The sequence below is a fragment of the Sinocyclocheilus grahami genome, unplaced genomic scaffold, assembly GCF_001515645.1.
Source record: "Sinocyclocheilus grahami isolate Dianchi unplaced genomic scaffold, SAMN03320097.WGS_v1.1 scaffold886.1, whole genome shotgun sequence".
Lineage (NCBI taxonomy): Eukaryota > Metazoa > Chordata > Actinopteri > Cypriniformes > Cyprinidae > Sinocyclocheilus > Sinocyclocheilus grahami.
The window spans coordinates 380,494-394,036 of NW_015506065.1; the positions used below are offsets into that span (position 1 = coordinate 380,494).

The 13,543-nt window shown below is 39.0% G+C and overlaps 1 protein-coding gene across 1 annotated transcript; it reads left to right on the plus strand.

Annotated features, from left to right (window-relative positions):
* Positions 1–6,523: 6,523 nt before the first annotated feature.
* LOC107563693 (homeobox protein SIX4-like) lies at positions 6,524–13,494 on the plus strand. Its single transcript, XM_016248635.1, has 3 exons — positions 6,524–7,302; positions 9,057–9,694; positions 13,007–13,494. Exons 1-3 carry the CDS (start codon positions 6,569–6,571, stop codon positions 13,465–13,467), a joined length of 1,833 nt encoding a protein of 610 aa, XP_016104121.1. The 5' UTR covers positions 6,524–6,568; the 3' UTR covers positions 13,468–13,494.
* Positions 13,495–13,543: the final 49 nt, after the last annotated feature.

Genomic DNA, 13,543 nt, shown 5'->3' on the forward strand with positions numbered 1-13,543 from the left:
GGTCTTGACAGCATTACATGTTCATATCACTTTGCCAAATGATTTCAGTTATTTCAAAGGTCCTTACAGCCTACAACAGCAAAAGAACCAAAACCCAAGAAGACACTGAACAAGCTATTAAATACAGTAAACAACAGGATAAAAATGACAATATTTTCCCATGTTTTTGCCACAAAATTACATTTTATTATGTCTGGATACTCTCTTTCTCCTGCTGTCTCTCTCTTACAAATGCACACATATACAATACGGACACACTAGCACACACAGAAACATACACGTGCACAGAAGCATGTTGTCATTGCTGCTCTGATGATTTTATCAGAAAATAGGTTAGCAACTTGAAAACTACATGTCATTTCTCACTAGAGAGGTAATAACAGCACTGTTTTTGAAGCTGATGAACTTACGGTTTCGCTGTGAGATGCTGCTGCCGAACACTGTTGAGAGATGCACAGACATTCACACACATGTATTTCTCTCTCTCTCTCTAATAGGTTCATTATTAACTGCAGTAGTCTTCTATCAATGGTTCAAGCCTCCATTACTAGATCTAAAATGACGTTTTGGAATTAGCAACGTAAGTGTGGGATGAGATGCGTAAGAAATTTATCCTAAATGCAAGAGTGTTTCAAGAGCAACTTGTTGTGTCTTGAAACACAACATCTGAACAATGTCTTGAGGTGTGATAACTGTAGTATAAGAGGAATAATTGTCTCCAGTCGGTTTAATTATTATTTTCTGATAATTCAATGGCCTGTTGTCAATTATTCCTTACTTATACGTCTCCTTCCCATATCATAACAACAGAAGACTTAATTTGCAAAATGAGAGGCATGGATTAATCTATATTTGAGTTCTTCTCTTCAGGAGAGAAGATGGAGGCCAAGAAAAATCAATTTTATCAAGCTTTTCTTTAACAATAATGCCTAATAATGACATGCTTGATGGGGAGATGGAGGATTAAATACCTGTGAAAGGTGGAAAGATGCCAGAGGGTGGGATACAGAGAAGGGAGTCAACTATGCCAAGAGCTAAAACCCTGACAGAGCAAACTTCACACCTGCAAGCTCTCCGCAGCAGCCCCTATGCAAACAATGCAAACTCAGGGAGAAAGAGTCAACAGCTGATAAGATAAGACAAGACATTTCCCACATTGATGGGGCTAGAAGGAAAACTACTGTGTAAGGTTATCAGATGCTTAATGAATTTTCAGAGGTCTTTCCTCATCAATATACTGAATGTGAACTATTCACTTTTCCACCTCATTTTCCACCTATCTGCTTTTCCACTAATTCACTTTATCTTTATTATACTGTCTTTTTAAAGCCTGGATGTCAGCATGTGCGTGTGTGTGTGTGTGTGTGTGTGTGTGTGTGTGAGAGAGAGCGAGAGAGAGAGAGAGAGAGAGAGAGAGAGAGAGAGAGAGAGAGAGAGAGAGAGAGAGAGAGAGTGTTAGCAGCAGCAGCAGTATTTAATAAATGTATCCACATATCTAATAATAATTGCCATAAAATTAAGTCTAGTCGATCTTTGTCATTGTTATTATTACTACTACTACTACTACTACTATAATTCATATTATTCACAATAATATCATTTTAATGTATTTTTCCAAAACTGTTCAGAGAAAGCATCTCTATTTTAATACTATTAATAATAAAATATAATTATATAATAAATTATATAATTAATAAATAGTGCTGTCAAATGATTAATCACAATTAATCGCATCCAAAATTAAACATTTTTGATTACATATGTGTGTGTACTGTATATATAATGTATATATAAATACACAAACATACATATGTATTTTAAAAATATTAACATGTATATATATATATATATATTCATATATAATTTCTATTATTATATAATATAAATATTTTATATATTTACAAAACATATTTTTCTTAAATATATGCATGCATGTGTGTGTATTTGTATAATAAATATACACAGTACACACAGATATATTATGTTAACAAAAAACTTTTATTTTGGATGCGATTAATTACGATTAATCATTTGACAGCACTAGAATTAATGCTAAAATAAACAGCACTGTAGAACAAAAATTAGTCAGTATTAGGATATTGATTTATTCAGAAGTAATCTTCTCTCTCTCTCTCTCTCTCTCTCTCTCTCTCTCTCTCTGTCTGTGTGTGTGTGTGACCCTCCTCTGTTGTTGACAGTACACAAGGTTAAGGCACACCCTGGACAGAGAGGCCTGGGAATGGAAGATTTGTTGGCAATACAAAATACTGCACAGTCATCACAGATGTCACACTACAATATATAAGTGACATATTAGGCATTTTATTTGTTGCCATTAGTAACTTCACTGAATTTGACAATGAATGTATGCCAGTGCATGTCATATATCATTACATAATCTTAACAGCTCATCAGCGGCTGTTCATATTCATTGGTGGAATTTAATATGGCTGACCATTATGGGACTGATGAGGGTGATTTTCCCTTTCACTGACTCACAACAGTGGTTTTTGTGTGACCTCTAACTTCACGCCTTTCTATTTGCAGATAGGACAGTTGAAATTGCATTCAATTATATTTATTAAGAGACAATAAGTGATGACAGATGGCAGGACCCTTGCCAAAAGGTAGCAAGACTCTTAACTTGATAAATGGAGTGCCAGATTAGCTGTTGATGATAAGCTGCAACAACCTAAAAAGCAATATGACTGAAACAAAAAGCACATTCTTCAAAGCTATGGTTTGTCCCGCACTGTCAATCATTCTTAGAAGGCTGAAGTCAGTTTTTACCCTCCAGCAGAAAGTGACATCTAGATGAAACACATGTATGCCTGCCGCAAAGACCCAGAGGTCAGAACATTAATCTGATGGGTATTTGGTAGAGTTTGCCTGCAGCATTTGACAAGACACTTACTCCTTTAGAAGCCAATTTAAGGAGTGGAAAATGTAACACCTACATAAGCGCCTACACAATATATTTGATGCCAATCAGTCAGTCTTCAAAAATGGTGGTCATTATCACCTTGACAACATGATAAAAGTGAAGGAAGCGTCTGAGAGATGGTTTCCACAGTGGGGTGGCTCATGAGTGTTTACACTTGTGACATTCCAAGTTCCTGTTTATTTCCCTGTTTGTCAGAAGTACCCACTGAACAGGTCTTGAGCACACAGAGACGCACACACTAATGCAAACATACTCCTGCTAATGCACATACCCCGCACACTCTTAAATCCGTTGACACCAAGAATGATAACTATATTAGCATCCATTACAATGGACAATAGCGTTCAGTTTATTATAAATTTTCAGTTTTGTAGTCTGCCACTTTGAATGCTCAAGCTGGATTCTGATTGGCTGTCCATGTTTTTACCGTTCATTGGCTGGGAAAAAAAATATTCTGAAAGTGATTCCAAAATATTGTTCCAATGTTGTTATCAATATAGCTGTGAAATGACCAATTCTTATAGAATTAAGGCCCATTCAGATAAAGAACAATAACCAAAAAGATAACTAACAATATTAGGGTCTACATCAATGGATGATAATGTTCTGTTTAAGCACGGGTGAAGTTTTGTCACCTGCTACTTTAAATGCACAAGTCTGGATTCTGATTGGCTGTTAATGTTTTTATCATTCATCAGCTGGAAAAATCTTTCTGAACGTTATGCCATTCCTCTGTGCCGTTATCGCTAGGTGTGATTTGGTTTTCCTTATTCTCATAAAATTAAGGCCCTTTTACACCAAGAACAATAACTAAAGATAACTGTAACAATATCTATATTAGCATCCACAACAACAAATGATAACATTCTGTTTATTATAAGTGAGAGCGCAGTTACGGCATCTGCCCCTTTAAATGTTAGGTGAATTCTGATTGGCTTTTATGTTTTTATTGTTCATCAGCTGGAAAAATCTTTTTAAATGAGGGGGTGTTTACACAACGTTTTAAACTGCAAATGTGCACCCTCAGATTCCATATTTTATATCAATGAAAAGCTTTCAGATGATGTATAAATCTCAATTTCGAAAATGGACCCGTATGACTGGTTTTGTCGTCCAGGGTCACATTTCAGAAAAATTATTTTGGGTGTCCTTCATTCCTTTTGTCTGTCCCTCTTTGCTTGGTGTATTTTGGCCCATTGACTGAAACAGTGTGATGGATTTGGTTGCATGTGTTTTGGATCATCTTCTAAAGCTCCAGGTATATTGAGGATTTTAACTGGCAGGAAATTCTCTGCTGAATTCCAACACCCAGCCCCCTATGACAAACATATCATCCCACTCTTACACATGGATTCAACCAGGGAAATCTTCACAAGCCACCCAAGAACTCAGTGAACAGAAACTAACATAGGAATGGAGCATTTTCAACAGTGGAAAAAGCATATAAAACATAAATCACATAAAAATTTAGGAGTGTGCACATATGTGTGCAGGCAAATAAGCTCTGGTGACAATGATGGATTGTAACGAAACGCTTCATATCACAACATTTCATCATACCCTGATTAGAGATAACATCATTTTAAAGCAAAATGAGGAAAATTAAAGTTTGTATATCTACAACATGACAGCTCTCATCATTACATAGTTCATTCCTGTTAGGGCTGAAGATAGACATAGTTTATTGCCTTTCCCCTGGGACAGGCATGGCCTTTTGTACACTCTAAAAAATGCTGGGTTAAATACAACCCAGTGCTGGGTAAAATAGGGACAAACCCAGCAATTGGGTTGTTTTGACCCAGCGGTTGGGTTACTACCCAGAAGGTTGGGTTAAACATTTAACCCAACCGCTGGGTCAAAACAACCCAATTGCTGGGTTTGTCCCTATTTTACCCAGCACTGGGTTGTATTTAACCCAGCATTTTTTAGAGTGTAACCACTGACCAGTATAAAGTCTGATACCTACGTACCTACATGTCACTGTCATACCAAAGAGCATGTGAATGCAGGGTTGTGCACAGAGCTGCTGCCAGGTATTCTGTTTGTGCAGGGTTTAATTTTAGGGATGCAATCATGTCAAACTTCCTTCTACTTTTGTGAGAGGCTTCTGGGGCCTCCTCTCAGCTGTTGCGGTTGTTGGCTCCCATTCAGATCTTCAGTTTCCAGTAAACAGCATGACAAACTGAAAAAAAGAGTGCAATCAAGAGGCAGATTGTCAGTGCCTGTCTGACAAATGGACAGACATAAACAGTTGGAAGAGTCGTAGTGCAACATTTGAGATTCAGAAAATCTGCTTCTTATACAACCTGCAAAACAATAGAGGACTAAATAGCTTTGCATTTAGTTATTATTATTTCTTTGTTAAAGGTGAAGCTTTCTAGACAATAATGGTACATCTCTCCAAAATGTATGTAAACATACATTATGACAATAAGCAATGAATTGGCTCAGAGATTTAATCGTCTAAATGTCAAATAGAAGAGTGTTATAGCACATTTTGTTTCAATCTCTGAAACTTATTGGGCTTTTATTATTATGTGTCTCAAACTTTAAAATACTATTCCCATATGTATCTGCTATAAATTGAAGTAGTTTGCAAACATAAAATTTAACTCAAAACTGTGTAAATTAATGTCAAGTACAAAGACTGGTGTTGTTACACCGTTCCCCAACATCTGTGTTTTAAATTTTGTGCATGAATTTACTGTGGTAATCACATTTCTTACCATCAATTCACTTAAAATATTTAAATAAAATAATAAAAATGAGTAAATAGGGTATTTTAACAGCAAATAAAATATATAAATACATGAAGCAGGACAAAGTGTGTGTGTCTTAGTCATACTTACGACTGTTGCAAATATAGACAAGTAAAATGGAAAATGCTACAACCCAGCCCATCTGCACATGATATTTGTTTTTTAAACATATGGACGAAAAGCTAGTAAAAGCTGGATGCTTTATATCATTAAACAACACAATCTGCTTATTCAGATGATACCAGTCATTTCACATTTATTAACACCATCATCATGACATGAATTTACACTTTCTTATATCTCAAAGATTGTTTTCTTCTGTAAATCCTTTATGTTTTACATAGAGCCTTATAACTTCGACTATCACCTCTGGAAGGCGATGGTCATGCAATGATATAATCCATTAAGCTATAGTTTATAATTTGTCATTTTAAAAAAATGATGCTGTTCTCTTCAAGAGAAGGCATATTTTGACCTCATAGCAAATACTGAGAGTAACTACTGAGTGATGACACACGCTGAACAAGAAGCAACTATTTTGTACACTTGAAAATGTGAAATATCGTGCTTGTATTGCGTACGTGTGGACGAAGTGCAGCCTGCATTAACTTTCACAGGTACCCGCGTTTGTACTGCACGCTTGATGAACGTTCCCAGCAGCGCAACCATTTGTCTTCACATCCCCGTCGCTCCTCCCCGCAGGAGCAGAGCGGCGAATCAAAAGGCGCTCGGGACTTGGACTCCTTTCCAAAGTGGGCTGTGAGTTAAACTTGTGGTGGGACCGGGGACGCCAGATCTTATCCACACCACACAGCGGTCAGATACCTGATCGTGCTTGGATGGAGGGGCGAAATCCGATCGCCTGATGTGCTGCCTGAAACCCAGAGGAGTGACTTATCAGTACGCGCTCAAAATGTCTTCTTCCTCAAGCGAGGTCATTAGTGCCGATGAGATCAAGAGGGAGAATCGTGGGAGTGTCAAGCTGTCAGTGCTGGACCCCGCGGAGTTGCCGATGGAGAATGCCGAACTTTTGGACTGCTCACCGGCCTCCCTGGCCTTCTCCCCCGAGCAGGTCGCGTGCGTCTGCGAAGCGCTGCTGCAGGGTGGGAACGTGGAGCGCCTGGCCAGGTTCCTCTGGTCACTGCCGCAGAGTGACCTGCTGCGGGGGAACGAGAGCATCCTGAAAGCGCAAGCGATAGTCGCGTTCCACCAGGCCCGCTACCAAGAGCTCTACTGCATTTTGGAGAACCACAGTTTCAGTCCGTCAAACCACTCGTCTCTGCAGGACATGTGGTACAAGGCGCACTACACTGAAGCGGAGAAGGCGCGGGGCAGACCGCTGGGTGCCGTGGACAAGTATCGCTTACGCAGGAAATATCCGCTGCCTCGGACTATCTGGGACGGAGAGGAGACCGTGTATTGTTTCAAAGAGAGGTCTAGGAACGCGCTGAAGGATATGTACAAGCGGAACCGGTACCCTTCTCCAGCCGAGAAACGAAATCTGGCCAAAATGACAGGACTTTCTCTGACGCAGGTCAGCAACTGGTTCAAAAACAGGAGGCAGAGAGACAGAAATCCATCCGAGGCGCAGTCAAAAAGGTAAGCCGCAGTTATATTTAAATCGTTAATCGAGAGTGGAAAACTTATGATGGAATGCGCGAGACTGAATGGAGGACACGTTTCACCAATGTTTTGAAATAGGAAGCTTGGAGCGCTTCAGTGAGGTGCAGTTTTGAAGATGGAGACCGTGACGCGTTTACTCTTAAAAATAAATTGAATTCCTTAATTAAAGCCATTTTGGTTGTATAGGGTTCTTGAGTTAGTTATGGTACTTTGAAGATTAAAGAGTTCATTATGCATTATAAGTTGCTAGGATGAGTCTAGACAATTTAAAAAAACAACTTTTTAAGTACATATATGGAGAATAAAACGCTATTTGAAGAATTGCTTAAAAGTTCATCAATGGCATGTAAAACCCACATTTTGAGCTGTTAGTTCAGCTAACAAATATGCCTCTTTTAACTATGTAGACATTTCATAAATTGTCAGATTTAATTAAAAGGGTCACATTAATTGGATAATCACAACAAAAACATTTTAACAGACATGTTGCTGCTTTCAAATACAACCCAAACAGACCCTTGGTTTACTTTAGATATGATCAGCCATTACCATAGCCATTGTCTATATTTGTTTCTGGATTTTAAAGCTATTGTCCCACCCTGATTATCAGTCAGAGAGATCTGCACTCAATCTCCTGACGAGGCCAAAATCCTCTTCACAGCTTGAGGCATCTGAAGATAAGAAGCAGCTCTGTATTTGTAAACTTTTGCTTGCAGATCGTTCAGAGTTTCAAACTGCGGTGGAAAGAACTCTTATCCGTTATGCCTGTAAAATTCTGCTTTTATTATAAATAATAGCCTAAATCTTGAGACTCGTAAATAAGGGAGGTCAGGCTTTACCGTATGCCTCTAGAGTACGCGCTGCTTTGATGTTGCACTGTCACCCTGACAAAGATAATTACTAATTTTTGAACGAAGATGTCCATGAACTCCTTATTATGGGAGCTGGTTTCAGAAAGACCAACGGCTTGTCGTGTCAATATATCTTTGTATAGATGCGGCTTGGCTGCTCGATTCACTCCGAACGATGCACCCGCAGCTGTCATAGTCTGTAAAGAGACCCACCAAATGCCTCCAAGAGCTCAGATCCTTTTATCTGATTTTTGACCCCCGGGGCAGGAGTCCAGTTTAGAAATGATGACTGAGATATTTACAGAAAATGCTTTTTATTATAGCGGCCTGTTTTTAGTAGAGCACAAGAGGTCGACTTTAACAATATTTGTGATTGCAATGTGCTTAAAAGTTTGACAGTTGGTTTATAAAGTCTATTTCCTAAAGTGCTTCTACACAAGTGCATATAATGCTACTGAAAAAGCAGTTGATGGCATGCCTTAGTGCACACTTTCTTCATTTTGAAATTCCACAGTATTTTGAATTCACTGATTAAGAGAGAAACAAATAAACAGAGAGATCAATTGGAAAATGACCTTTTTTGACAGATTTAAAGTACACGGGTTTAACAAATAATTACAATACACAGTAGCTATTTTCAAATGATTATAAGCATTTTAATATTATTTATTGTTATTAAATTTAGTGAAAATTCTTGAACATGTAGTATACTGCAACAATTCAAAATGAACAGACTAAATTCAAAACACTGCAAATTGTTGATGACTTTGTAGAAAAAATTACTTTCTCATGCCAAACATACATTTTTAGCACCAAAGCAATACATAAACATACACTAAACTATTGGTCTGTTTTTTAAACAATTATTATTTTTTTCAGTGAGTCAGATGGCAATCACAGTACAGAAGATGAGTCCAGTAAAGGCCAGGAGGACTTGTCACCACGTCCCCTCTCCTGCGGCTCTTCTTGCTCAGTAGCACATGGAACAGCCCCCCCTACAATTTACTCGGATGGAGGAACAACCGTCATCCAACAAATTGGAGATGTCAAAATACATTCACACACATCTGGAGGAATGAGTTTTAACGGTGATCTAGCAAGCATGAATGCTCACTACATCAACGGTGGAGCCTACGTTCAGTCACACGGTAGCAACTCTCTCCTGAATGGACTTGGCGCCACGAGTGGCCATTTCTTGACCTTTGATCCCCAGAGGGTCTCCCATCACAGTCAGGAGAGGCTGTTAGGTGGGTCTTCTGTGTCTTATGCTCCGTTCCCAATGGGGGTTTCTGAAACTGCCTCTGGAAAGCTGGAGGCCATGCAGACTCTAGTTTCCAATGCTGAAGACGGAGTCATTTCTTCAGTGGTCTCCTTCGCTTCGGCCCCCTCCACACCATCCACTACCTCAGGAGGCCTTCATCTCAGCAGTTACAATGTGGTCAATCTCCCTGGAAGTGAAACCACCATGGGTCTTCCTCCTCTAATGCTGCCCCCATCCTCAACATCATCCACTCACGGTAGGAGGCCATTTATTAGATATATTCTAATATATCTAGACAGTTCACCCAAAATTCACTAACTTTCATGTTGTTCCAAACCTGTATGACTTACTTTCTTCTGCAGAACACAAAAGGTGATATTTTGAAAAGTATCTCAGTGTCTTTTAGTGCATATAATAAATGTCATTGGGGTTCCAAGTTGTTTTGGATGGCATTAACATTTATTGCATGGGCAAGAAAAGCAATCTTCTTTTGTCATCATACAGATTTGGAACAGCATGAGAGTGAGTAATGACAACATTTTTCATTTTTGGGTTATTTCTTTCTGTAGATTGGGTATATGCATAATGTTTTCCTGACACTTCCAGTTCAAAATGTAAGATGTGCGCCTCTGCATCTCAAGCATATGTCTTTGAAGATACAATAACAACAATATCTATAGTAGTCCAAGCACTTCTAGTGAGCTCATAAGAGCCAGAGTAATTACATCATCACTTTGGAGAATACTGTGACCGATTGTTCCAAACCTGTATGACTTACTTTCTTCTGCAGAACACAAAAGGTGATATTTTGAAAAGTGTCTTTTTGTGCATATAATAAATGTCATTGGGGTTCCAAGTTGTTTTGGATGGCATTAACATTTATTGCATGGGCAAGAAAAGCAATCTTCTTTTGTCATCATACAGATTTGGAACAGCATGAGAGTGAGTAATGACAACATTTTTCATTTTTGGGTTATTTCTTTCTGTAGATTGGGTATATGCATAATGTTTTCCTGACACTTCCAGTTCAAAATGTAAGATGTGCGCCTCTGCATCTCAAGCATATGTCTTTGAAGATACAATAACAACAATATCTATAGTAGTCCAAGCACTTCTAGTGAGCTCATAAGAGCCAGAGTAATTACATCATCACTTTGGAGAATACTGTGACCGAACATTTATGTGGTTAAGCTTGCCAAAAGTGACCGCAGAGCTCAGTGCAAAAGAGCAGAGGTTTCGCAAAAAAGCCTTGTGGGTCACGGGCAGTTGGAGTGTCTTGTGGGTGAAGTTGTGAGTGGCATGTGGGGCTCCAGGTCAACTGGCTAGAGGATCATACCAAACGCAGTCTCTCAACACGTTCCCCACCTCCCCTCCATGGCCCTAACCGCTCACTAATGGTTCTTTCCATGAATATTTTATGGCCACATCAATAACAGCAAGGCTAGCTGCGTCCTGCTCCTCTCTTGCTCGTCTGTTTTATCCTTTAATATGCAGTTTACGAGCCACATAAAAACAAACCCACCCCTGGCTGAACTGTTCATTTAGAAGGAAAACAGTTGAGCCCAAACGATCCAGCAAGAAAAAGACGAAATTAAAATTACTTAGCCAAAACCCTGTTTCCTTGTGCCCATAATTTTCAAGGCAATTCAATAAAACATGTCTTCATAAAAACACAAAGTTTGATCTCCAGTGCCTCACAAATACAAAGAAACAATAGAAATTTCCTTGCAGTGCCATTTTTGTCTATGAAGTCAAAACTAGTGAGATACGGTTTCAGATTTTTCTGTTGCATAGTCATCCAGATGACAAAAGAGGACTGAGTAAACGGTATAAGTCAGATGGAAGAAAAATATATTCCTGACCCCCTTTAAACAACAACCCCCTTCCCACACAAGCAATGTCTGCGGGAAGCTAAAGAAAACTTGTAGAAAACTTGGTTCTAGTTTCAGAAAGTGAGTAAGTGTGAAGCAGGGGAGGGGGGTTTGGGCGCTGTGATTATTTATCAGACATTTGTGCAAGCCTAATGGAAGAAAAGTGTCTGGCCGAAAGCCAGTGGCTGTCACTGCAAGAGACATGTGCCAAGAAACACATTCTAGAGTTACAAGGAAATCATAGCGAGTCTAACCGCAAACTGAAAATGAAAAAGGTGTTTCATTTTACAGTTCACTAGAAAAGTTCTGAAGAAAAGAATGAAGAGAGGTACAGAGATACTGACCGAAAGAATGAAATAAAAGAAACAGAGAGGGACAGAAGCAAACCTCTTGAGATAGCAACAAAGGAGTCCCATCTGGATAAACAGATCACACCTTCACGCTCTGTCTTTTCTCTCTCATCCATTCTCAATTGAGTTGTTATGAGCTGTAAGAGCAGCTATTGCCAACTAAAAGAAAATAACATTGTATTAAACTCGGAAGGGTTGATGTCTCGGACAAAGTGTTTGGTGTTACCACTGTATAGCTGCTCCATCATTTTCGTTGGTGTCGATTTGAACCTGAAACTTTCAGTTTTTTAGCAATGAATCAAAAAGGAAAGTCTCTGCTTTCTAATGATGCAATTATTTTGCTTCTACAAAATATGAAATATAATTAATTAGCTGTCCTCTTCCTGAGAAAATAACCTCTAAAGATCCTTAGAACTTCAAACTTAATTTTTTTTTAACCTATTTAGATGTATTCAAACTACATAAAATAATTAATACATCAATATAACATTATGGAAAATATAATACATTTATAATATTTTATAAAATATCTAAGTGATATTTTGTGATATGCTCTTCTCTAAAATATTTTTTTCTCGCTAACTACTAGCTATGAACACTGAATGGTAAACATGTGACATGTTCACAAACTGTTTTATTGACCTCTTTCCCTGGTTGAAACACTGATTGAGCTAAGTTGTTTCAACATACACTCTTAAAAATAAAGGTGCTTCACGATGCCATAGAAGAACCTTTTTGTCTAAATGGTTCCATAAAGAACCTTTAACATCTGAAGAACCTTTCTGTTTCACAAAAGGTTCTTTGTGGCGAAAGAAGGTTTTTCAGATTATAAAAAGGTAAGAAAGAGATGGTTCTTTAAAGAACCTTTGACTAAATGGTTCTTTGTGGAACCAAAAAGGGTTCTTCTATGGCATCGTTTGAAGAACCTCTTGAAGCACCTTTATTTTTAAGAGTGTACCTTCTGATGTTCATTCATGTTTATTTAGTGCTATAACGTTTAGTAAAGCAGAAGAGCAGTTCATGTGCGCTTCGTGCCACAGTTTGAACTGAGGCGGATACAGAGATCAGTTACGCCACATTAAAGAGTGTCAAAAAGGACATTTACTGTTTAAAATATTGATAACTGACAAAAATTTGAAAGCTGACACAAGTTTCTTTTCTTTTTTTTAATTGCTTTAATTGTGTTTCTCCACAAAGAACTCACTGCAACTTCCGGATGAAACTGATAAGAGCGTGAGCATGAGCGTGTGATGCATCACATATATTCAGTAATTTATCAAGCTTGCCAGACATGGAGCGCTACCTTTACTGAACTGGATTTCATCTTCTCTTTTATCCCCCATTCAGGCTCTGCTCCTTTGGGCAACGTGGTCAGTGACTCTCCTCAACACTTGAGCCAAACCCTGCTGTACACTCAGACCGTGAAGCAGGAGCCTTTGGATGTGTCTGGAAGCTACACTTATCCTTCTGAAATGCCCCTGGACCAAGGCAGCAACCTGGGCTACACAGCATCCCTTTTCCTTTCTTCTTCTTCTACCGGTGGTTCACTTCCCCCTACTGTCACAGCCACGGTCACCTCTGCCCTTTCTGGCACTGAGGTACACCACACTCTGAATCAAGCTGGACGTGGCCTCCAAGAGACTACAGACTACAGGTCTCAGGATATCCAGCTGCCCAACAGCCTGCAAGTTGCTTCTAGGGCAGGAGAAGTCCCAGTTAGGGTTGTTTGTGGGGATCTGGACATGGAAGGGAAAGAGCTGGCCAAGCTGCAGACTGTACAGATGGATGATGATGGAAGTGACCTATGATGATGTCATTTGCAACTAAGAGCTGCATTTCAGTCTTGCTAGACTGGTTTTGTCGCGTTGCATTGTGCCCTTACGG